General features: G+C 38.7%; 2 protein-coding genes, 1 long non-coding RNA gene and 1 pseudogene across 3 annotated transcripts; 3 read left to right on the forward strand and 1 right to left on the reverse strand.

Annotated features, from left to right (window-relative positions):
- The first annotated feature begins 1,425 nt into the window (after positions 1–1,425).
- Positions 1,426–6,272, forward strand: LOC148742895 (uncharacterized). The gene is made up of 3 exons (XR_015996788.1): positions 1,426–2,527; positions 5,306–5,374; positions 6,191–6,272. It is a non-coding gene; the product is annotated as an uncharacterized LOC148742895 (long non-coding RNA).
- A 284-nt stretch (positions 6,273–6,556) lies between these two features.
- Positions 6,557–8,941, forward strand: LOC148742896 (uncharacterized). Its single transcript, XM_088749064.1, has 5 exons — positions 6,557–6,699; positions 7,292–7,363; positions 7,510–7,581; positions 8,054–8,125; positions 8,872–8,941. Exons 1-5 carry the CDS (start codon positions 6,557–6,559, stop codon positions 8,939–8,941), a joined length of 429 nt encoding a protein of 142 aa, XP_088605190.1.
- Positions 8,942–10,203: 1,262 nt separating this feature from the next.
- Positions 10,204–24,810, forward strand: LOC148742897 (uncharacterized). The gene is made up of 12 exons (XM_088749076.1): positions 10,204–10,271; positions 11,248–11,319; positions 12,313–12,387; positions 13,138–13,209; positions 13,392–14,412; positions 15,360–15,441; positions 16,029–16,067; positions 17,183–17,436; positions 18,023–18,290; positions 22,279–22,317; positions 23,075–23,914; positions 24,097–24,810. Exons 1-12 carry the CDS (start codon positions 10,204–10,206, stop codon positions 24,138–24,140), a joined length of 2,874 nt encoding a protein of 957 aa, XP_088605202.1. The 3' UTR covers positions 24,141–24,810.
- Positions 18,301–19,591, reverse strand: LOC148742898 (uncharacterized; annotated as a pseudogene).
- Positions 24,811–25,030: the final 220 nt, after the last annotated feature.

A 25,030-nucleotide genomic window follows, 5' to 3' on the forward strand; every position in this document is an offset into this window, starting at 1 on the left:
TACGCAACATCGAGCATGAGTAACTTTATCACGCATCTTCCTATTCGAGGTGACTGGAAAGCAGAAGAGGAGTGCATATCATGACCTCTTTCTTATTCTATGGGATGCGTTTTGCGTTAAAACCACCGTTACGACACTATGACAGAACTGTATCATGAACACTTCTTAGAATATTAATAAACTTTTTCAAAGGGTAAGAGTAAAATATGTTAGACACTATCTTGTATATGAAATAAAATGTCCAGAATAGGAATTTTAAAAAATACCCCTAGAATAGTCGAAAAGAATTTGGAAAAACAATCTATGCGGGCCGATCTCGATGTAAATTCAAAATTTAAAAAGTTAAGCATACGCCGTATGTAGGATTCGTAAAACTTCTTTTCCAATTCTCGTATGACTCTTATTTTGAGAATGTACTCTAGATCTTCTACATGCCCTCCGAAAAAAAGCCTGCAATATATGTGCGTGCATTACAAACAAAGTGCACAAAGTTAGAACCCGGCCGTTGTTCTTTATTGTTGAAGCACGTAGGTTCAACTTGCAGTTTTCCTAACCGAAGTGAATAAAAAGTTGCTTAATTAACATTTCTGAGTAAAAGAGCAGTGGGCACACCAATCACTCGCATGATTTTTCCGTGTTTTTATCGGTGCATGCTGAATACTGCTGTAAGCAGTCTCGATCACCGAAGACAGAAAACTCTCAATTTAGATGCTGAGACTTCCAGAGCAAGGGTAACGCACTTTTAAAGAAATTATTGTGCATGTTAATACTTTTTCTTTATCTCCTAATATTGGAGTTTCCTTATTTGCCCTTTTGTAGCGACCTGTCCTACAACCAACTGGAAAAGCTACCTGTAGGTATCTTCTTTCGTAACTGGAATATTGAAGAACTGTAAGTAGACGTTTGTTTCGCTTGATATTGGACTGTATATCATTTTTCTCACCTCAACTAACTCTATTCGTAGGATTTTTATTAAAAAAAAACTGTTTAATTCATGGCTATATCTCAGAAGGACTGGTTTAAACCAAATTGAGTTATTTGGCTGGCTAAAACCGATATTGACCGCAATTTAAATTTGTCCCGCGTAGATCAGTCATTTTAACATATGTTTTAAAAACGTAACAGGTACAAAAAAAGCGAGTGCTCACCTAGAGCAAAGCAGTTTTTTTATCGGTTTTGTTTTGTTTCGTTTTTCCTTTTTATCGCGTTCATGTGGTTACTCGGACGGATACTTTGTGTTTATTGTTTGGCCATGCGATAACCATATTATCAACTGTGCCAGGTAAGTATGTATGGGAGAGTTATGACCTCTTCTGTTGACACCAATATCCCTGTGTTCATTCTGTACAGAATATCTGTTATTGAAGGTGATTACAACTCATAGATCACCTGCTCGGGTAAAGAGAACCGATGATCAACTGACTGCGCAATGTAGCTTTTTCAGGTTTCCACTTTACCAATAAATTACTTGAAGGTCATACAGCGCTAGTTGGTGCAAGTTCTTGGCAACATGCAGCGTTGTGCAGCTTTAAGATTTTGATTCCTATTCCATTCCTTTTCTGAGTTCAACGCTACACCCTGTCAGGAAACAAGCATAAAGACAACTTGAAACCTCAACATGGAAGAAATATCTGAAGATAGTCATTTTGATATTTTGATGAAGCAGATAAGGTCCCCCATTTGTCTTTTTTGGCGGGTTCAGACATATAATAGATGATACTATAGGGATTATTCTTTTTGGTTCGCAAAGGTCTTTACCTGAAATTGATTCTGTTATTTTCAAACGGACGGATATCTGGAGAGCGTTCTTTTCCCAGTTAGAAAACAGAGAATTTAAACCACATAGCAATTTATTTCCAGCTTATCCAAATACTTCTCTCCAGACGTTTCTCCATCAAGCTTAATTTCTAAATAGACTCTAATCCATTTTAAATGGTCTTCTATCACTACTCTCTTCAAGCACCTAGTTATCAACTGAAACAAAGACATCAAGAAAAGTATTTAATTTTCTGTTGGCAGGTGTTATATACCGTGGCACCAAATCATGAAAAAGAGAGCTCTTTAAAACACAGAAGTAGATGAAGTAGTGCTAGGAGTAAATTGAAACTGTGTACGGCAGATATTATTTAAAAAGAAAAAAAAGGCATTATTTTCATCGTAAGGAAGCATTCTGAAAATGGATTTCCACCAGTCTCCTTTCTTCGGCAGGAGAAAAGCCATACAGACTGGGCTCACATTCTAGTCATTTACGCCTTCATTTAAGGAGAATCTTTTCAAGAGCACTTGTTAACTCCTGCTGTACGAAGTGTTCATAAAGACGTCTTATGTTGTCACAACTCTTGTATTCTTGTAGGTGCAAACCAGCAGCACAAAGGAAATCAAACTGTTAACTCAGTAGTTGTTTTTGAACTCTTGTGTTTTCCTTCTTTCCTAATGAATGCAGTTTCCTGAACAACAACAACATAAAGAACTTGTCCTCTGGCCAACTACCTCTTGGATATTCGGGGGGAAAATACTTTAGGAACCTGTAAGTTATGCGGTTTCGGAATCTTTCTCCATTTTGGATCAGTAGTTCTTCCAAATCTAAAGATCTAAGATACATCTAGCAACATATCCTCCTCCGAGATATTGACCGGAAATACGAACACTTTTATACTGTCAATTCTCAGATAATTTTAGCGATTTTGATTTGATTCTGTTGGTGATTCTTGAACCATGCAATTTTTTAAAAGGAATTGCGATGACTGTACATGTTAAGTTGCGGTCGCCACACTGGGAAGGACTCATTAATTGGAACTGGCGGCGGGCAAAGCGTCCTCGAATTAAAGAATTTGGTAATACATAAAGTTGAGAAAGATGTGATCATGACTTTTGGAAAGGAAACTGCCTATCTTTACCACGAAAGTGGGTTGTTTCCATTTTTTTGCGCCACAAAGTAAATGGGTTACTTGTTCGATGTTGATTGCATGGCTACTGGATTTCTGTGGTTCATTTAAGAAAGCTCTTAGATGTTAAATCTCTATAGTTAGATGCAAGTAAGTTGTCTATGTAGCTCTGCTCTGAGCAACTTACGCAGTGACGTACCTGTTGCTTGAGTTTTAAAAATTGAACTCGCAGATCGAGCACAGCACTTGAATAATGACTTTACATTTGCATTCTTTTTCTGAATATATGTGCGGTCAGATTTCTTAACTAGTCGAGTTTGTGGTCTTAAAAGTGCAATTTCACAATGTTTCAGTGTTGATCATGATTAGAAGTTTCACTCGTTAAATGATCACTGAGGATAAACAACTCCATTGTAGGAAGTAAATTTCGATTGGTTAGTCTAACGCTTTAAAAAGAGAAAAACCCAGCTCTCTTGCATACATAATCAACTCTCGGTCAATAGATTCTGTTTTACGTCAATCGAATTTTAAAGCTGTTCAAAAATTCCTGCAAAGAACGAACTGCAAATTGATCATTGACATTTTGAAACAACTTCATCGTAGGAAGTAAATTTTGATTGGTTAGTCTAGCGCTTTAAAAAGAGAAAAACACAACTCTCTTACATACATAATCAACTCTTGGTTAACAGACTCTGTCTTACGTCAATCGAATTTTTAAGCTGTTCAAAAATTCCTGCAAAGAACGAACTGCAAATTGATCATTGACATTTTGAAACAACTCCATTGTAGGAAGTAAGTTTTGATTGGTTAGTCTAGCGCTTTAAAAAGAGAAAAACCCAGCTCTTTTACATACATAATCAACTCTTGGTCAATAGATTCTGTTTTACGTCAATCGAATTTTTAAGCTGATCAAAAATTCCAGAACGAACTGCAAATTGATCATTGACATTCTGAAACAACTTTTACCACTGAGTAAAGGCATACTTTATAATGCTAAGAGCAACTAAAATTTTTGAAAGGAGGGAAGAAACAGTTAAAAAACAGTTAGAGCCTTAAATTGATTTTGAAGGATTCCAAGAAAAGCAAATAAACAAGGTTTTTACACGATTCACCGAGACTGGGACGTCGCTCGTTGTTGCATTCATCTGGTTTTCAGTCATAAATAACAGCCTAAAGACCTAATTTTAAATCAATTTGATTCTTCCATACTAGAGCGAATTCATAAAGAACTTTCAAAAATTCCAGAGAGATTTTGGAGTCCTCTCAGGAAACTGAGAGCGCAAGTATAAATTCCCTTTGGTTTCTGTTTTTGGCACCCTCAGAAAAACCAAAAGGCTATCTCTTTCTCCATTTCTGTTCCTAAAAAGTAACTCAATGTTTATAGTGCATCGTAATGCTATTGAGTCAACTTATGATATTAAGCTGGAAGTCTATGGGGCCATCCTCAGCTGTGTTGTGGTAAACCACAGTTTCCTCGCAGTATTTCTTGAGGATGTTTAGTTTGCGGCATAACAGGTGTCTTCCCTTCCAGTGAATGAAATGCATTCTGATTCTTCTTCAGATAGCGAAAACCCAAACTGGACCCATAAACTGAATAAGTCAGAGAAGACGAAAAAGAAAATAGTCGTAACAATAAAAACTGTGAAATCAGGGCTATTCTCAGTTTAGTGAATCAATCAATCAATCACTTTTCCTCTCCCGCACAACTTCTTACTTCAAATCTCTTGGGCTACATAAATTCTCAAGGATACTACCCCGAGGCAAAAATTGTTACACCTAAAAAATTCTTGCCCAAACTCGATGACTGCCAATCGCGATGTAAACCATCTGGCCCCGGTTGTTCGAAGGATGGATAACGCTATCCAGTGGATAAATCCCTATCCGGTGGATGGCGCAGTACGTTTTGGTAACACATCCGCTGGATAGTGATTTATCCGTTGGATAGCGCTATCCGCCCTTTCAACAACCGGGCCCTGGTGTAAAGGTCTCGGAGGAAAACGAACAATACGGCCATTGGCCGAAAATGAATCATAGCATAACAATAGGCGAAGTTTGATATGATAGAGCTGATGAATTTAATATATTTAAAATTTTGTCATTTATTATTGATGTTTGTTGTTGACGGTCAGACTTTTCTCTGTTACATAATCAGACTAATTTGAAATTCACTTGAATATTCCTGCTTTTAAGTCATCAGTAAACGTTGTATTGATTTCGATTCAATTGCGTTAATATTGTTGAGAAATGTGCAGGCTTTAGTTCAAACATTTTACTCTTGTAACTTTCTATGTTAACTTTAGTGTGCAACCGCAGCCTGTCTCTATTTTGTATAAACTTATGGACAAGATCAAAAGAGAAACATACACTCCCAACTGAAAAATCTGGGACTGTCGAGAAAATAAATGTGTCTTTTTCTATAGAACTCTGGACTTCAACAAACTTGACACTCTTCCAAGTGATCTGTTCAAGCAATACAAGTTAACTGATCTGTAAGTTATTTGCTCTGTAGCTTAATATAGTTGACTGCCGCTGACATGGATCGATTCTCCTTCCTATAATGTCGTCTTTTTTAAAACTGAGTCTTACCCACGACCGAGTCAAACCTTTCTAAATCTGGTTTTGAAAATCGGAACAAATACTAACGAATAACTGCATTTGAGAAACATCAGGCTCTTGTATAAACCGCCTCCCGGTTAGCTCAATTGGCTAGAGCGCCGGACTGTGTTGTGCGGGAGGTCGAGGGTTCGAGCCCCCGCCGGACCGATACTCATGGTCTTAAAATAAGTGAGGAGAGTTTGTTACCTATCTATAATAAAAAAAATGGATAGATATTCTAGTCTTCTCGGTTAAGGACGAACAAACCGTAAGCCCCGTCTCCTGCAGGGTTAGGGGTAGGAGACGTTAAATTCCCACGCACGAGATTACTGTGTAGTGGATGTCCTCCCCTGGGGTGGGATGGGTGGGAATTGGCCCTGAAAAGCCCCTATGGGGAGTGGTCAAGTAACGTATGTATGTATGTATGTATGTATGTATGTATGTAAATCGTCCTGAATAACATAGTTAACATTTAGGGGGAAAGAGACATCCTTTCTTTTACTTCGGATGACATATCATTTAGACATATGATAATCTATTAAAAAATAATTCCATATTCACAGGCCTCAGGTTTAAACGGTTCATGTTCCTCTGTCCATCGAGAACAAGCCCTTGGCAAATAGTTGCGCGCTTTGCAAAGTCTAGTCAGTACAAGGAATGAAATTCGTTCTAAAATTTGGACGGATATTTAACTTAAATGCGTTTTACAGGTGGCTGGGAAATAATAACTTAAAAAACTTATCTGAAGATCTCTTCGCTGGGCAAGATCAGTTAAAATATTTGTGAGTAGCACCTTTTCAAACAAACATTAGGGAAAGTGATTAAGTTTTCTCTCTTTTGTTTCTGACGGGATGGCATGTGTCAGCAGCGTGAACATGATTTCATTTGGAAGCGTTTAGTTTTGTATCCAAAGTGTAATCATTCAAAAGCGTAACGTTTTGGGATTTAAGTAGGGCGGATTTGTGGTGGTGGTACGGTAGTTACATGTTTATGCGTGCGCATCTCTGGGTGCTTGAGCTAGGATGCTAATTACATTCGTGCGCAACACATTTATGAATAATTATCTACCTCTAAACATGACTAGCACTAAAGAAATTAAAAACAGTTTAGCATGGAAATCTCGAACAAGTTACACAGTCAGGTCATTTGAAAGGCACAATACGCTGTATCCTGCAGGCTCAAGTATCTTATTAAGAGTCAATGAAGAAGAAAAACAAAGGTTTTTAACACAATGATTCTATCAATAAATTGTCGGTGCTAATTTAGAGGGAGTAGTGTCCTGTAGCATGTTACTTTCTGAGCATGCACTAGATTACTTCAGATGGAGCAAGAGGCTTTTGGAAACGCTGTGTTGTTTGATTAAAATCAGTTGTAGTATATTCGATGACTAGAGTTAAAAAGTAAGAAGCGAACAGAAATTTTTGAAAAACCCTATTAAAATCCCCGGCGCCTTGTCGGAAAATAAACCGGGTAAACACCATAGCGAGGCTGACGGTGACCCGCAGAACATAAACAAAGGAGTCAAGGCTCTTTTCGAGAGAATGTTTTCTACGTTTATTCTTTAACACCTACTAAACAATGATCGTATTAAAAGGCAACAAAATTGCAACGATATCCTGGAACTAAAAGCGAATGATATAACATAAATTTTGCGCTCTAATACAGACTTTAACTAGAAAATCACGTCAAAAATGGGGAAATCTTTTATGATGTGAATATTCCAAGTACAGTTAGATAATCAGAAAATCTCTGTGTCAAGTTTGAAGCATCTTTCGTCCAATTAGATCTTTTTTATCATTTTCTATGTGTAGGCGGTTGAGTGGTAATCGGCTGGAAAAGCTGCCTCGAAACATTCTTCAAGGAATGTCCGCCTTGAGGGAGGCGTAAGTCTAAATTTTGTGATTTGGTGTCGAAAACTCTTCGTCAACATTAAATATTCCTTTCCTCTACATTGCATTTGTATGTGATCTATGACTCTTTGTTTGTTTGTTTTTTTCAATCATCTCACTTTCCAAACACGTTTTTTTAGGGACTTGTCCTACAATCAGTTGCAGAGTTTGCCTCGAGGGATACTAAGCAGTAATACCAACCTGAAAGTACTGTAAGTAGGACTTTTCTATGTACGAAAAAAACTTTTACAGGTCAGTGTTAGTATTCCTGGGTGGTGGTCCAAACTAGTTGAGAATATCGCTTATTTCTAGCTTTCTCGAACTGAGTTTGTTCGTTTGGAATTCGAAATCACTGAGTAAAGTGTTAAGAAATAGATGTCGTAGTACAGTGAAAGGTCTCTCTGCCATTATTGTCCTAACAGAAGGTTTCTCAGCCTTGAGCGTGGAATATATCTTTCTATTAAGTCCAGTTGCTCCATATTGGAGATTCTTGGTCATAACTGATATTTTTACAGACACTCAAAAAGGCTTTTCATTTCCTTATTTGGTTAAAAATAACTAGTATTATATTATTAGCCAGCCGATTTAGCTCAGATTACAGAAAGGTTAGGGACCGGGCAGGACTTTCCCATCTTCCAAATAGAATTTATGTTGTTAAATGTTAGCTTACTATTTGTTTCAAAGGGATTTGTCAAACAACAAAGTCGAGCGTCTTCCCCAAGATGTTTTTAGCAACCTTACCCAGTTGAAAAGGCTGTAAGTGGCAGTTTGTACGCCTTTACAGCGAGTGAAACCGTACATTTTTTTTAAAGAGGTTTTGGTTAAACCTTCGCATTGTGGCCATTCTAAATAGAATGCTATTATAATAAAAATATCAACGTAAACTGCTCCATACGCTTCACTAGCTTCAGTATATAACCGAGTGAGGAGAGGTTGGAACCTCTCCCCGCTCTGGTATATAATGCTAACTTTAGTGGATTTGGTCACCAACAGCTGTGAAAATAAAATATATATTAAAAAAGTGAGATTGATTGTCTCGCTTAGCGCTTTTCTCCACTTGACCTGTGACTTAATTTTTTTTTTGCCAAACGATCAGGAAAGGTATAAATTATTACAGCCCAACTACCACAGGACCGATTTGCGATATGAGCAACTCTTCGAATTCATAGTTTCAATGCACCAATACTGAGGAGGGAATTTATGCCATGATATGCAAACGACCATTTAAACAGCGGAAGTACAAATGGCACCAGTTTTTCCTATTCTAAAGTCCAGAAGTAAAAGGTTTAGCTACTCAGCTAAGATGTATTAACTCTCAATGTATTAACACTTTGCTGTCTTTACGTCCTTAAGATGTATTACCTTGAAAAATAAACAGATAAGTTTTACTGTCAATTCCCGAGGTCCCTTCTGTGATAAAAAAAATATTCTCCGTGAGTCTCAAATACCAACGCAGTTACCTTGTTTTTCAACTGTTTTCCACTTTTTTTCTTCTTTTTAAGCTTTCTCTCCAATAACAAACTTCAGCGTTTGCCAAAGTTCAACAATCTCTCTGAGATAGAAACATTGTAAGTGATTCGTGTTTGTAATGAAAACTGGTTTAGTACGTGTCTTGTTTAATGAGCATTGATGAAAAGGGAGCTTTGTCTAGAGATAGAGGATCAGTGTGCCTACCTATTATTTCTCTAATATTCTCGTGACCTAATTAACAGCTGTTTTAAGGATTTTAACCGAAAAAATATACAGTAACTTTTAAAATAAAAGCAGAAAATAAGAACCACAATTACCATGTTTTCAAGACACCTCAACACATGGAGGATATTACATGGCTGCGCGAAGATACGAAATTTCTCTTCGAGTTTTGGAAAATACTTTTCAACACGAGAAAACAAATTTCGTATCTCTAATCGGCCATGAATATTCTACTTATTATATAAACACGAATAAAAAAGCTCACCATTTCGCTTTAGCTTCAAAAGGTACAATTTGCTATGGAACCTTAGTGACGGCGATATTTTAACTTGTAAAGATAACGGGTTACTTTCACTGTGCGCGAAAGCTCGCCAGGTATTTCATTAGTGTTTATATACCAAAATATAATACCACACATTACTTTATTGACGCCTTTCCATGAGGCTAAAGCGATACATGATAATGATGATGATGTTCAAAATCGTAACAAAGGAAAAGCAAAGCGGTTAATCAAGTGGATTAATAGTTATCACAAAACATTTGGGTTCATGACTATTCAAAATCTCTTCGATAAAACGTCTACTAGATGTTAGGGAATCTTTTTAAAATCTAAATTTAGAGTGGAATGTTAATCAGGACTAAAAGTCTATAATTTTCAGGATTTTTCAAGCAACAAGGGGTGTTCAAAAGCTTTGAACACTGTATTTCGATAAGAAATTTAAATACTAGCTTTTGCTCGATCGAAAAATTAACTAGGCACAAAACCGACCCGCCAGTTTACATCAGCTTAAAGACGATGTACACCCTGGGGATAAACCGTCGTTAAGCCATTATTTAACCGGCAGTCAGAACAATCAGTACAAGCGTGTCGTGATCAAATGTTCTCGTCTCGATAAAAGCAGTCTGGTGATGCTTTTTAATGAAGTTTTTCACAACTTTGATGAGCAGTTAAACAGTTTGCTGAAGAATAAGGCACTAATATTTTAAAGAAGAACATTTATATGAGGTGGAAAAAACGATATGAATGATATTAGCCGAACCCGACAATGAACGTTTCTAAGCCCGACCAATTATTGAAAATGATCTTTACTGTTAAATGGCAATACAGAGCGTCTCGTGCATTTCATTTATCGCGTAGATACATGGAGAAAAACAGCCTCGTAACCCTATCACCAGATCAGTTCCAAGGCCTGTCCAAATTGAAAGACCTGTAAGTAAACTTAGCAATTTTATATGAACGAGATAGCGTACGGAAATTATATCTAATTACACTAGTAAAAGTTCTTGACCTTACACGAGATATCTGATCATCTGTAATCAATTTTCATTAGCGACTGTCTTATTATTTGGTTCACTTAAATTTTCTATTAGAGGATGTGCGATTGCGAAAGGAAAAAGAACATATACTTGAGGAATAAGTAACATTGAATTATAAGTTAAATTGCGTCTGTGGCGTGGTACAAAAAAGTGAGCAGACTTTTTCCCTCACCCACCCATGGTTTCTTTGAATTACTCAACCTAGTGTGCCTTGGCTGACTTAGATTCTGACACCTTGGAGGTTATCAAGGTCACGTATGACGTTGCTCGAGTTTGAAGTTGCTATTACATCCAGGATAGCAACTGCCAACTCTGATCTCCTTGGCATGATGTCACGTGACAGGATAAAAAAGATAATTACTAAAAGAATGTAGCAATTCTTCCCAACTCAGCGCATACTCATACTTGGATTAAGCAAGGCAACCGCTAACTGCCATTACCTAATTTTTTATGTAGTCCCAAGGAGTGAGGTATTTTCAATCTTCTTTTTGGCGTCACATATTGTATAGAGATGTTTTTGATACAATGAATATATCAACCTCATATATTTGAACTGCGGTATTAAATTCGTATGATTCACGATCCTTCGCAGAAGATAGCGCTATTTGTGTAATAGCGAAAATCAGACCTGAAAAAAATCAGGCCTGTACGGGATTCGAACCACTGACCTCTGCGATACTAGTGCAGCGCTCTACCAATTGAGCTAACAAGCCTGTTTACTTGTTATTACAAAGATGTTTTTGTAATAAGACATGGAAGAGTTGATAAAGCTATTAGAAGTTATTGCTTTTTTTTTTCTTGGAATGGAAGTTTGCCTCTAGAGTTTTCTGTATTTTAAGTAATAATGACCTGTCCTCTTTGTCATTCAGGGCTGTTTATGAGAACAATATTCAGTACCTGCCGCCTGGAGTTTTTAAAGGCTTAACAAACATACAGTCTATGTAAGTCTCTGTTTCTCATTAGCATTTTTAATCGACGTTAGTGAAGCTCTGCAAAACAGGGGTCTTGTGAAAGTGCAGTCGTCCGCATGTTCTACATCTCCGTCATTTGAGCAGGTTGTGTCAAAAATTACGCACGAGTGATCACGATTGACAGCGAATAACCACGAGTGACCACTAACAACTAAGAGGGACCGTTAACAACCACGAGTGGCCACACGTGATCAAGGGCAAGAAGTCATAAATTTGGCTGAGATCATAATCTCATTATCATCAGGTGACTTCATCCAAAAACTTGTGACTTCAACGTAGATAAACCATTTACGGAGACTGACAAATGCAAACAATGTATCACTTCCTTCATTGAAAGCCGGTTAGTTCCCAGAGCTACTTCGCTGTCATCAATTGTTTCGTGATGAACATGTTTCGGCTCAGTTTCCTAAGACAGAAGGAAGGGATTAGGGAAATGAATGGAAAGAAAACGAGCAATAAATACAAAAAATACGTTAAAATATAAAATAAAAGATAAAAACTAAACAACCAAAAAAGCAAAGATGAAAAGTTGACGGAGAAGAATGACGAGTGATTGAAGCCGGATAAAAGGTTCGTGTGGCAGGGAGCAGGAAGATGAGACCACTCCTTCCTTCCTCTGGTTACTGCTTACTAGTTACTCTTGATAACACGAGTCAAGTAGTGGTCATTCGTGGTCGCTCATAGTCACTCGGAGTTACTCGTGGTCACTCGGGGTCACTCGGGGTCACTCGGAATCACTCGTGGTCACTCGTGGTCACTGTGGTCACTCGTGGTTACTCATGGTAACTCGTAGTCAATCATGATCAGTCGGGGTTACTCGTGGTCATTCGTGGTGGTCACACGTGGTCATTCGGTGTTACTCCTGCTCCCTCACAATCACTTATCCTGCTTTCTTTTAACCTAAATTTATGCTCTCGTGTTTGTCATTAACGAGTTACCCTTTCATTCTATCGTCATTTAAAGGAGCTTTTATTTCAACAAAATCCGCGCAGTGAGCAACGAGCAATTTAAAGATATCGCGCCAAGTATTCGATTCCTGTGAGTATGAACAAACTGCTATTATTCAAGGTGTGCGTGTGATTAAGCTTCACGGAGAGTTAACTCCAAATTCAAGGGGGATAATGCCCATAACTTTTAGACAAAGCTATTAACTTTGCTCTCAGACTAGCGTCCCTTCCGCCATCTTCACGGACAAGTAATCCAACTAGCCTAATCATGCAAGTTAAGAATTGCATTATTCGAGTTGCCCATTGATACCTCTACAAGGATAAGCTTTGTATACCAATACAAAGCTTATACCATTATTCACGAGTGAATTATATACTCCTAAAACCAATCAGATCTGGCCACTGAGAACTTTAGGAAAAACTAATGAGGGCTTCGATTCCTCCTGTCAAACGTCCCTCTCAAGTAGATTACAGTTGTAATATTGCATGTAGACACATTTCGACATATTAGGCATGTTTTACGTACTCCGTAACGAATATTCTTACTCAGATAAGCCTGACTACATTGTAAAGGGGTCTTGGTTACTTTCCGTATGGGTATCAACGAAATTGAGGCAAATTTGTTCATTGACAGTGGTACACCCTACCGTTCCTCCTTGTCCTCTGAATCCCAGGGAGTCACATAAAGCGTTAAGAGTTGAAATTTTTGGGAGGAGTGAGAGATGGATGGAGCAACGGAAAAAAGAGAGACTAAAAGCTTGAAAATACTTAGGTTTAGGACAGCAACATCTTTATAATAAGCGAGTGATGTTAAATCGAATCGCTTTCCTTCAATTTGCAGTTACCTCCATTACAACGAAATGCGAGAACTACCGGCCGGTTTCTTCTCGAACATGGAGTATTTAATAACAACGTAAGTCATTGAAATGTTCTCGATGTCTGGAGATGTCCAATTGAGAAATTTTATTTATCAGTATACAATAAGGCAACCTGTAGAGTATTACTATCACCCTTTCATTGTCTTAAATTCAGAATCAAAATTTTATATTTTCCTCCCCTTTTGTGACTCATGTCAACTCTTTTTATGAACCGTAGGACTGTAGACACCAACCTGATGTGTTGCCATTTGACGAAGGAGGACGCAGACTGCGACTTTGCTTATGTCGACAGCTTCGCCAGTTGTGAAACTATGTTCAGAGATCGAGCCCCCAGGATATGTCTCTGGGTGGTCGGAATTATGTCGTTGATCGGTGCTGTGTTTGTTATCGTGTGGCGGTTGGTGTTTAAGGAGGCAAAGAAGAAAAATAAGATACAGTCTATCATGTTGATACATTTGGCCGGGTCTGATGGACTGATGGGTATCTACCTTATCATAATAGGTGTAATGGATGCCATTTGGGCAGGGCAGTATTTCTTGCGTGACTATAACTGGCGTTCAAGTACGTCATGTCAGATAACAGGTGCCATTGCCGTGTTGTCAAGTGAGGTGTCTGTTATGACGATTTGTTTGATATCCGCCGACCGGGTTAAGAATATTCTGTTCCCCTATCGTGGAAAGTCCCTTACAATCAAGGTTACGCACCTTCTGTGTTTCCTTATCTGGATTATTGGTGGGTTAATTGCATTTATTCCCACGGTGGGCATCTACTACTTTGGTAGTCGCCAGAAAGGTCACCACTTTTATGGAAGATCAGTTGTATGTCTCCCGTTGCAACTTTCTGCTGATAAGCCCTCAGGCTGGGAGTACTCTGTTGCCATGTTTGTTGGTTTAAACTTTACTCTTGTGTTGTTCGTCATTGTGGCCTACTCCATGATTATCTACAAATCCTGCACATCAAACCGGCGCCTGGCTCAGCAAGGGACCGAAAGAGAGAGGAAAATGAAAGCCAAGCGAAGGGCAGCCGATCTGAGGAGGGAGGCCTCGCTCGCCAAAAGAGTGTTCTTCATTGTTCTTACCGACTGTGTCTGCTGGCTGCCTATTGTGGTAATTGGATTGAGGTCTCTCTTGGAAAAATCCTTCCGTACACCTGGTGACCTGGCAGTTTGGATCGCAGTCTTTGTTCTGCCGGTTAACTCTGCCATCAATCCCATTCTCTACACTTTATCAACAAAACAGGTAATAACACGCAACCTTCAAATCTATACTGAAACTTCTTTCTGCCTCTGGATCAGCTGAGATTAAAGGATACTTTTATAAATGTTTTGTTCTATGCTGTGAAGAATGTAAGCTGAACTAGTTTAAGCAAAAGCATTCCGTTTGGCACGAAGAAAATTTATCGGGCTTTGATACTTGAATGTTTTGCGGAGTATCTTTCATCTGCCAAAAAAAAAAGATTCACGTAGAAAAAACTCTTACAGTTCGTGTCATCCTTTTGAGTAGTAAGGTGTATTATAGAACTCAGGAAAATTTTCTAACAAATGGAAGGTGCTATAAGGAATGAAACAGTTAAAAGTTGTCAATTTGATGCCCCTTCCCTGTTCGGTCATCTACAACGAAAAATATATTAGTGTCACTCGATATTAGATAAAGCAGTCTTATTAAGCCGCTTAGTTCCATAAACTAAAATACTAGCGGCTTCTTTTTTTTTAAAAAAGTATCTTAAATTGCGTAGCTAGTGAAATATAACGTTGTCTGTTTTCAAGGTATAAAACTTCTGTTGAGGTGAAAAAGATCTCACGGAAACAAAATGAGTCACAACCAACCAAATCGGTTCTGTTTCTGAATCTCACACCAGGCAATAGTGGCAAAGTACTCTGAGCATTTGAAACCTTCATGTCGATCATGTAAACAATAGACCGCACTCTCGGTGGGCTTAGCAGCATAACATTCCACGCGAGATGTTGGGGAGACTTAAAAAAAGAGTTTTAAATCAGGAATTAAAAGCGAGGGATCTACTACATTTTCGAGTTTTTTACAGACATCCTAAGAGAGTTGTGTGGTTATTATTTTTCAAAACTAGTTTAGGATTGATCAGTTCAGGCAACGATAGGTGTTTAACCAATCAGCACGCATAGTATTTCAAATATTCTCTTTGCCTTTTGTTCTTGATGACTTACATTTAGGTACGACGTGTTTTGAACGCTAAATTCCAACAGTTCAGGAGCTATTTGATGGGAAAATGTGTACGAACTCAGAACAATGAAGGTAAGTTTATCGAAAACCATCCTTCGGAGATGAGGACAGTTATTTTCTTGTGCAGTAAAATGCAAGAAAGTTTACTTTACGTCAAGTAATGTTTTGAACAGCTTTTATCTCTCGAACAGCCATAGGTATGAGAGATAGTTTCTCACTTGAACAAATGCGCAGGTACAACATCTTAAAAGGTACTTCTAATTAGTTTGATTTTCATCGGTCGAGGGTAGCACTGGAAAGAACTGCTCAGTGCCGGTTACAATGACAGCCTGTGCGGAATTCGAAGTCGTCATCAGAGTCCAGTGAGGAGTTGCAGGGTTAAGAGTTGTCTTCTGTGATGTCAGAGGTTAAATTGATTGTACAGTACTGGTCGTACAATTTTGTTTCACTCAATTTCATAAGTTCTGCAAATCTGATTGAGTTTTATTGCCACGCAATTACTTCCTGGCGATTGGACATCTTTATGATTAGCCTAAAAAATCACTATCTCTGATGATGCTGATTATTGCTTCATATATGAAATAACGATTTTGCAATTATGAGGAATAAGGTTAAAAGCATTTGAACGTGTTAAATAAATGTCATCGCTGTTTCCAAAGGTCAAGAGGAGGGCATGGAAATGCAAGTCATCGGAAAAGGTAACAAACATTTACTCAGCTCAAGAAAACGTCGCTTGATTTTTTCTGAAGTGTTCGGGTAATTAGGCAACACAAGATTACGGTAAGGCACATTTAGGGAGTGGGAACCATTAATTTCTTTTCCCTTCCAAACCCTTTTTTTCCCTGACAGAGAAATTTTTGCTTAGTTTGTCGCATTTTTGACATACAATCAATCGTAGCAATAACAAAGATGAAAGTTCCCTTATTGAGAGCAAATGTGGCCAAAAATCGATTATTTTCCAAATATCGTGGCAACAGCCAAAAATCGATTCGGCTCATATTCTCAAGTTAGATGGGCCTTACAACGAAAAATATATACTGCTTGCTTTGTTTGGCTGAATATCGATTTATTTTCTAGAAAATCGATAGTAGCTGCATTCAACCTAAATGTAACTGGGAAGAATAGTCAACACCTCCTGATAACGATTGTTTACAAATCGTGTCTCGGGGTTTCTCTATACCTGTCCAATTTCGTTGAAAAGGAGGCTGTAATTACCTCGAGAGATTTTTGTTTAGATATATAGGATATATATATATATATATATATATATATATATATATATAAAGAAAAAAAAAAAAAAAGTCTTCAACCGAACCGCGAACCAACTGTAAGCGGAAGGTTGCCGAAATGCATTTTACCGCTTTTGGAGAGACTGCCCCTAAATGATGTTAAGAACAAGTGAGACGTGCTGAAATGGATGCCTGAGCTGTGTTCAAACGCTAGTCGTGTGTAACATAATTTCTTTTCTCTGATTTTCTGATCTGGATGAAATACGGAGAGTTAGCTAGTTACTTTAAGTAATATTTGCCACTTTGACCCCAATTTACGTGAAAACCAAGCTGAAGTACTTCGAATCAGGATGTAAAGGTTTTTCGTTTTCATTCTTCAATGGAAGTCTCAGTTGGCCGTTAAGGATTCATTTTTACTTCCTTTTCTAAAAAGTTCCTCTATACATCAAAGAAACTTATAACCAGGAGCCTGTAGAAGCTTAGAGAAAAAGTACTTATAATGTAGTATTCTTCTGTTTTGGTCCTCCTTAATCACGGGCATGGTGGTATTTATCCTCTGTTCATTCATCCGTTTGTTCACTTAGGTTCTGCTGAGTTAATTGCTCAGCTTCAGCAGATGCAACTCGATGCAAGCAAAGTAAATGACAAGACAGACCTAAAAAATGAGTTGAAGAAAATTTCTTCAGACAAGGGCTTCAGAATTGTGGACAATGACGGATCAGGAAATTGCATGTTCTATGCTTTGTCAGATCAACTGGAAATTGCTATGAGAATCAACATCAAGCATGACGAATTAAGACAAATGTTGGTCCAGTACCTCCGAAAAAACCCGGAGCTAGTAAGTTGATGTCTTGCACTCTGGGTTAACCACTGTTAATTTAGGAGCACCATAAAGATTAACTACCTCAGTGTCGGTGAAAATGATGGATAATCACCTTGCCTCTTTGCCTCGGTACATACCCACCCCTATTCACCTTTATTTCCACGAATGATATTGTAATATTTCTGGATTTATCGTGAAAACACTCTGTGTTGTTCAAGTGTTTTAGTATAGACCATGTCCGGGTCACGGATGAATTCACACCTCCTTGTGAAAACTAAAGGACTCTGTCTTGCGGAGAAAGGGCTAACCCAAGGTTTTCTAAAAGTACTTCTCACTTGAATCTCCCACAGACGGGACAATCCTAATTGGATAACCTTGACTCTGGATAAGGTGGACGCTAGATGTTCAGGAGTTGAGACTGCAACGTCCAATGTAGATCTTTGTGTTCATTACTCTGATTGGTTATTATTCGTTCTTACCGTTGTTTAGTATCTCTTTGTTAATTCCTCATTCGATGACTCCTTCCAACATACTCAAACTGATCCAGTCTACCATTAACTTTACACTCTAAGTTTTTCTCTCTATTTTACTCTCCTCTCAGCCGAATGGAACAAATCTGTTTAACTTCGTCCATGGACATCAGTCATGGACTGATTACTTAACGTACATGGAGCAAGATGGTGCTTGGGGTGACCATGTTTTTCTAAGTGCCGCTGCAAACCGCTACAAAACTTGCATTCGTGTGGTCAGCAGTCTTAATCCTACTCACGATGTTATCTTACGGCCTCAATGTCCTGTTGACAAAAGCAGGACACTTGTGTTGGGACACATCCATGAAGTACACTATGTCAGCCTTCACTCCACACAAGGTACAATTCTTTACATTGCAATCAGGAAATGAAGAGTGTTTACGGTGATATTTTGTGTAATTATCTACATCGAAATAAAAAACGATGAACAAAAAATAAAAATAGGCGAATAAAATCAAACGTGGTGCGCTTGAACTGTCAGATAAAAAGTTTTGTTTTATGGAGTCAGATTGAGTGCTAAGTGGTTAGGGGTAGGAAACGTTAATTTCCCACGCACGAGATTACTGTGTAGTGGATGTCCTCCCTTGGGTGGGATGGGTGGGTGTTGGCCCTGAAGAGCCCCTCTGGGGAGTTGTCAGTTCAGCTATGTATGTATGTATGTATGTATGTATGTATGTAGGTATGTATGTAAGTGTTGGTTTTCTGTCTTTGATGAAGAGCATTTCAGAAATTAAACAATCCAGCTTCCGACGGCATTTCTTGAGGATGGTAAACTGGTCACGAAGCTCTTTTTTCCTTAGATTGTGTACGTCTCGTAGGTGTTTACCAATGACAGAGTGCTTGTGCTCATTGATGCGCTGAAATAGGTGTCGGCACGTAAAGCCGACATAATCTGTTTCGCACAGATCACATTTGTATTCGTAAACAACGCATTATTCGTTAACAAGAGGTGGTTTGGGTTCCGTCACTTCGATCTCATCAGCAGTTTTCTTACTCGTAAACACTAGGCACAAATAGCTGTTAATTTTCTTCGCGAGATCGGAGAGCTGTCCTCGTACTTAGTCAACTGACCGTTGATCTTTAAATGGTATAATGATTCCAACGGGCTTCTTAACCTTAAGCGCTTGTTTTCAGTCTTGAGAAGCGATGAATCTGGTGATTGCACAGTTAATGAGTCTCTCAGGGTACTTAAGCTTGAGAAAGTTCTCTTTGAGGTTGTCACATTCGGCAGCGAAAAGGTCAGGTGAAGATGAGAGTCGATGTACACGATTTAACATAGTCTTTAGAAGAGATCGTTTATAAATATTATCCACGTGGCTTTGGTAATGGAAAAGAAGACCTTTATCTGTTGTTTTCCTGTAGAAGTATGTTCTAACTTGGCCACACATCTTCATAAGTTCCATTCCGATGAAAGGAAGTTTTTCATTGACTGCTACTTCCATGATGGTAAAGTTAAGTGTAAGGTGGGCTTTATTCAGCGTTTTAAGAAAGGCACTAGCAATTGGAATGTCCTGTACCACGGCTAAGGTGTCATACAAGTACCTTCTATAGAAATAGGGTAGTTTCCTTTCTCTTTGAAGCTTCTCCTCAATGGAACACATGAATGTATTTTCCATGAGCGGTCGTAGTGGTGATCCCATGGCTACACCATCTATTTATTCGTAGAAGCTGCCATTAAACTAGAAAAGTTGATGTTTTGTAGCCGCTCTTAGAAGGGCAACGAGATCATCTCGGCTGATGTTCAGGTTGTATGTCACATTGAACCAGTTCTCAGTGAAAACTTTGTTAGTGAGGATCTTTATTGTTTCTTCGAGGGGCACATTAGTGAAGAGAGAAGATACGTCATATGATATTAAAAAATCACACTCACTAAACCACACCTCCTTGAGATCATCGGCAAACTGGAAAACATCAGTGATTCAGTGTGTGTTAACCGAAAGCGGCTTTAGTTTCTCATCGAGCCAATTCGCAAGAGCATAATTATATGTGTTTGTGGCAGACAAGATTAGTCGCAAAGCCAATCGCTGTTTATGCGTCTTGGGCAGACCGTATAGGTGTGCCAGTCTCGAGCCTTTCTGGCAAATAGAATCAGCGATGTGTTTAGGAAGATTTTTTTGAACCACGGACTCCAGATCTTTCTCTTTTCCTAGTAGAGGGTGATAATGTTGGGGTGGTCTACCCCTTGTACTTGGTCTTTCCAAGGATACTGGCTTGAATTTCGTTTCATCGCTGATCGATGAACGCCACACTTGATAATCATACATATTCAGATCTGTCCATGACGACAACACCTGACACCCAACACCTTTGTCCGGTTTCGAGATTTTGATATCATCCCTTTTTTTCAGTTGGTGGAGGGATCTTTGTAACGTTCTAGGCGGTCTTGGACTTTTCCGTTCACTGTAGTTAAATACAATAGACCGGAGTGTGGCTGCGATCTACTCCTTTTTGTCGTCAGAGACAGAAGAGAGACTCAAGACCGAAAACAGGCGCTTGAGGTTATTAAGCCCGGTTCGGATTATTATATTATTTAATAATCAACGGTCAGCCGACTTAGTACGAGGACAGCTCTCCGATCTCGCGAAGAAAATTAACAGCGATGTGTGCCCGGTGTTTACGAGCAAGAAAACTGCTGATGAGATCAAAGTGACGGAACCCAAACCACCTCTTGTTGACGAACAATGTGTTGTTTATGAATACAAATGTGATCTGTGCGACGCAGATTATGTCGGCTCTGCGTGCCGACACCTATTTCAGCGCATCAACGAGCACAAGCACTCTTTCATTGGTAAACACCTACGAGACGTACACAATCTAAGGAACAAAGATCTTCGTGAACAAATTATCATCCTCAAGAAATGCCGTCGGAAGTTGGATTGTTTAATTTATGAAATGCTCGTTATCAAAGACAGAAAACCAACACTTAACACTCAATCTGTCTCCATAACAGCAAAAATTTTTACCGGAAAGTTTAAGCGCACCACGCTTGTATTTTATTCACCTATTTTTATTTTTTATTTATCGTTTCTATTTCTTAATCATATGCATTGAGAGCTTCACACGTACTTTTCTATATAATGAACTCACAAAATTATCTACATCACCTAGGAAAGAGGGGGAGGCTCTATCGTTCTCTGGTATAAGCCGCCGTCAAATGATCACTGCCAATATGACCTGAATTTAACAAAGTACTGACTTGTGAAAATGTTTGTTTGTAATTCCACCAAACACCATTCGGGACGAGTGCGGCTGACCGCCATATTTACTTCTGCGCGTATCAAAACAAACCAAAACGTACGCAGTTTCTTCTGTAGGCTTTGAACAAATCGGCCTCATGAAAGGGGGTTTTATTCCTTATTTATTTAGCTTTATATCTATTGCTATTTGGGGTAAATCTAACGAGTCGTTTTTCGCCTCACTCCTTTTACGTTCGATGTTGAAGTTGTCGTTGTATTAAATAGTGGTGAGCCGCGATTGCACACTTACTTTGTCTGCTAGTGTTGTGAAGACCTTCGGCTTCCAAAAGCCAGCTTTTCAGTCGATTATTTTGTTTAGCACATACTTAAATAGCCGGTTACTTTTGACCTATTTTTTATCTTACTAGGAGATGATCGGATAACTTCAATTAGATGGTGCAAATAAACAATCAAGAATTGCTCAAAATTTTCAGCTTCAAAAGCGGCATTTTGGCGAAATTCAGTTATCATGGATTTTCTCGAAAATAAATCGATATTTAGCCAAACAAAGACCCATCTAGCTTTGAAGTATGGGCGAAATTTATTTTTCAGCTGTTGCCACCAAATGTGTGACCCGTTGGTAACATTCACTCTTAAGCACAGATATGCGGCGTCGCGTTTATAAATCAGATTAACTAATTAATAATAAATTGGAGGAGGCGGCGTGGCCGCGTGATTAAGGTGCTGGACTTGCAATCCGGTGTCCCGGGCTCGAGTTCTCTACCCTGCCATTCACTAGATTAGTTCTCGGCTGCCCCTAATTCAACTCTTCGGCTGCGCCCTATAAATAACCCACCGGTCTGCCTCCTGCCTGTGAGGATTTCTAAGAACCTAGTTAGTCTACATTGTAGGTGAAGAGCTCCTACGGAAGAGCTACAACTAATGTATTTATTTATTCATTTATTTATCTATTTTATTAATCAAGTGAATAAGAAAGAGACAGGTATCTATATCCAGTCGCAGGCTTGTGTAGTTCTTGCTACTGAAGACGAAGTTCGGCTTAAGCGCCTTGAAAATAATGACTACTTCATGAGTGAATAACGCGGTTGTTGCTAACGTTTTTCTCTGCTTGTTTGTTCGTTTTTCGCCAGCTCAACATCAGGGAATGGAAATGAGAGTTATCGAAGAAGGTACGCACTTAATTCACCTCTCCACAGACTACAATAAATTTGAGAGCGCAACATCTGGTTGTCGAAAACCAAAAACGAAACCAATGAACACTGAGAAATTCATGTAACTTAAAAAGTTTGGGATGACCTTTTCTTTCAATTTGCCATAATCTAAGGAACGTGTAAAAGGTTATTTGACCTCCAGTTTGAAGTTTACCTACCTCCATATTTTGAGCCAGTTTAAGGACTGCAATTTTCCGCTGTATAATAAGTTTGATTTTAACTAAATTGATTCTCATTTGTTATCTAGAGAAGAAAATACTCATAGACGAAGTCACCACCAACAATACGTCTATTTTTATTATAAAAACAAATGGATTCCATGTTGCCGTGGGTCTACTTTGAAATTGCTCATAGAAAACGTCAAAATGGGCTTGGAACATCCCAGACACACCCTGCTAAGCCCCGTATATCACATTTTCACGTCATCTGTTTTGACGAAGGTATGTTTTACCACTGAACTGACGCCTAGCAACATGGAATCTACTTGTTTGTTCGACAGTGAAAATTCTAGAAATAACGGTTTTAAGGTATTAAAGAGAAAAGAGATATTCGGAAAGAGCAAAACCGGAGCGCAAATGATTAGGGATGGAGAAGTTACACGATGCAGTTACCAAATGTTGAAAGGAACGACATGGCTTATCCAGCGAAGTAAAGCCACGAGAGGAAGAACTTCGTAAACTTATTCCCCTTTTTGTGTTTTCTTTGTTGAACACAGTACAAAATCAAGAAGAAACGGGGAGCGCTGACGATAGTGAGGACGAATCGCAAGAAGAACAAGGAGAGGGTGAGCAACACGCAGGATCAGGCGAAGACAATGAGGAACCCACTGAACCTCAGCAAACTGAACCTGAACAAGGCCAAGAACCAAAACAAGGCCAAGGCGAACCTACTGAACAACGGAAAGTTGAACGAGAACAAGACGAAGAACCAAAACAAGGTCAAAAGGAAGCCAATGAACAGGAGCAAGTTGAATCTAAACGAGACGAAGAACCAAAAGATGACAACAAAGCACCCACTACAAAGCAGGAAGTTGAACCAGATCAATCAAAGGGAAACGAAGATGTAAGTGAACAGCAGCCAAAAGAACAAGAGCTGAAAGAAGACCATGAAAAACCTGGGCGGGAGCAAGCCGAAACTGCGGAAGAAGAGCCAAAAAGAGACAACCAGGAATTCAAACAGCAGCACACTCAACAAGAAGATAAAAAAGAACTTAAAGCCGACCATGGGCAAAAGGATGGTGCTAAAGAAGACGAAAAGTCCAAAGGAAATCAAAAGGAAGGTGAACAGCGACAAGAAGAAAATGAGCAAGATGAACCAGAACAAGGAAAGAAATATGAAGAAACTGAAAAGCAGCGAGTTGATTGTGATAGTGAGGACCGAGAAAAAGTCCATAATGATCCTAAACATGAAGAAACTGAACGAGACAAACCAAGAGGAATGTATGAGGAACCCAACCAAGAAACTTCAAAGCGAGGCAAAGAGGACCCCCAACAACGGGGTAAGAAGTCTATGGAAAATGAGTCACCACGACGACAGCAGCTGATTGTGGACGAAGGTATGTTTTACCACCCTCCGTTTCGGCTAAATTTAAAGTATTGGAGAATTGATTTCTCGTTCATCAGGCTGGGTGGAGGAAATGTTTCTTCGTTATTCCAAAACTCATAGTTTTACCTTTTTTATTAGGTAGCAATGTGTCATTGAGGTGTCTTGATAGTGAGTTACTGTTTTGTTCAACAGAACAAGATGAAGAAGATGATATGGTGCTGGACACACATTTGTAACCGGTAGCACTGACTTATCAAGTCCTTTTAGTTCTAATTATTGCAATAGAAGTAGAAAGATTACATACTGTTATGTCGTGAAAATAATACATTTACTTAACCAAAAACACTTTCAGAGCCAGATAAGATAAGAAAAGTTTCAAAGTAACCAGTGCGAACCTGGGATGTTTGTTTTCATTGATTGATCGTCCAGGTTGTCCGAAAGGGAGTGAGTTTGGTATGCGGAATAAGATCTCTTAAAGGCATGCTTACGGTTTTATCGTGCTTCCAGTGTTGTCAGAAGTTTCAATAACTTATTTTATTTCAATATTATTAAGTTTACATGTACTTACAAACACGACTTAGCTATTAACTCAGCATTCAGTTGCATACATTACTCATTATTGACTTCAGCCCTAGTGTATTATTTACTAGGTGGCTTCTGTGTTATGACCATGTTAAGCCACTAATCGTATTTACACGTGTATTGAATGCACAGGTCAGATAATGCATGTTCATCAGTCTGTATCATTTACTTACTCACAATTGTTGTTAATGTATGACTTAAGTTGATTTTGTAGGAGCTTGAACAAAAAAGACAAAAAAAATGTATTGCAAAAGTGTAACCCAAGTGAGGATCTTATCAAAAGTGTGAAATGTTCTTGCCTTATTAAAAGAAATAATGATAATATTTCATCCCTCACTTCTTTTGTTATCTAATAATTGAACCCTCCTGGAGTTCAATATAGTTTAAAGAATATCTCATAGCTGAAACGTCACCTGGAAAACATTTCAGTTGATGTAGGATTGTTTTCGGACATGGTGTCGCTTCTAGCACCAAGCTTCCACTCTTACTCTCCCCGTTAAGTTTCAATAGCCTTCCATTCCTCCTTAGGTACAAATATTTAGAA

Source organism: Stylophora pistillata, chromosome 1 (assembly GCF_964205215.1).
Source record: "Stylophora pistillata chromosome 1, jaStyPist1.2, whole genome shotgun sequence".
NCBI classification, from domain to species: domain Eukaryota; kingdom Metazoa; phylum Cnidaria; class Anthozoa; order Scleractinia; family Pocilloporidae; genus Stylophora; species Stylophora pistillata.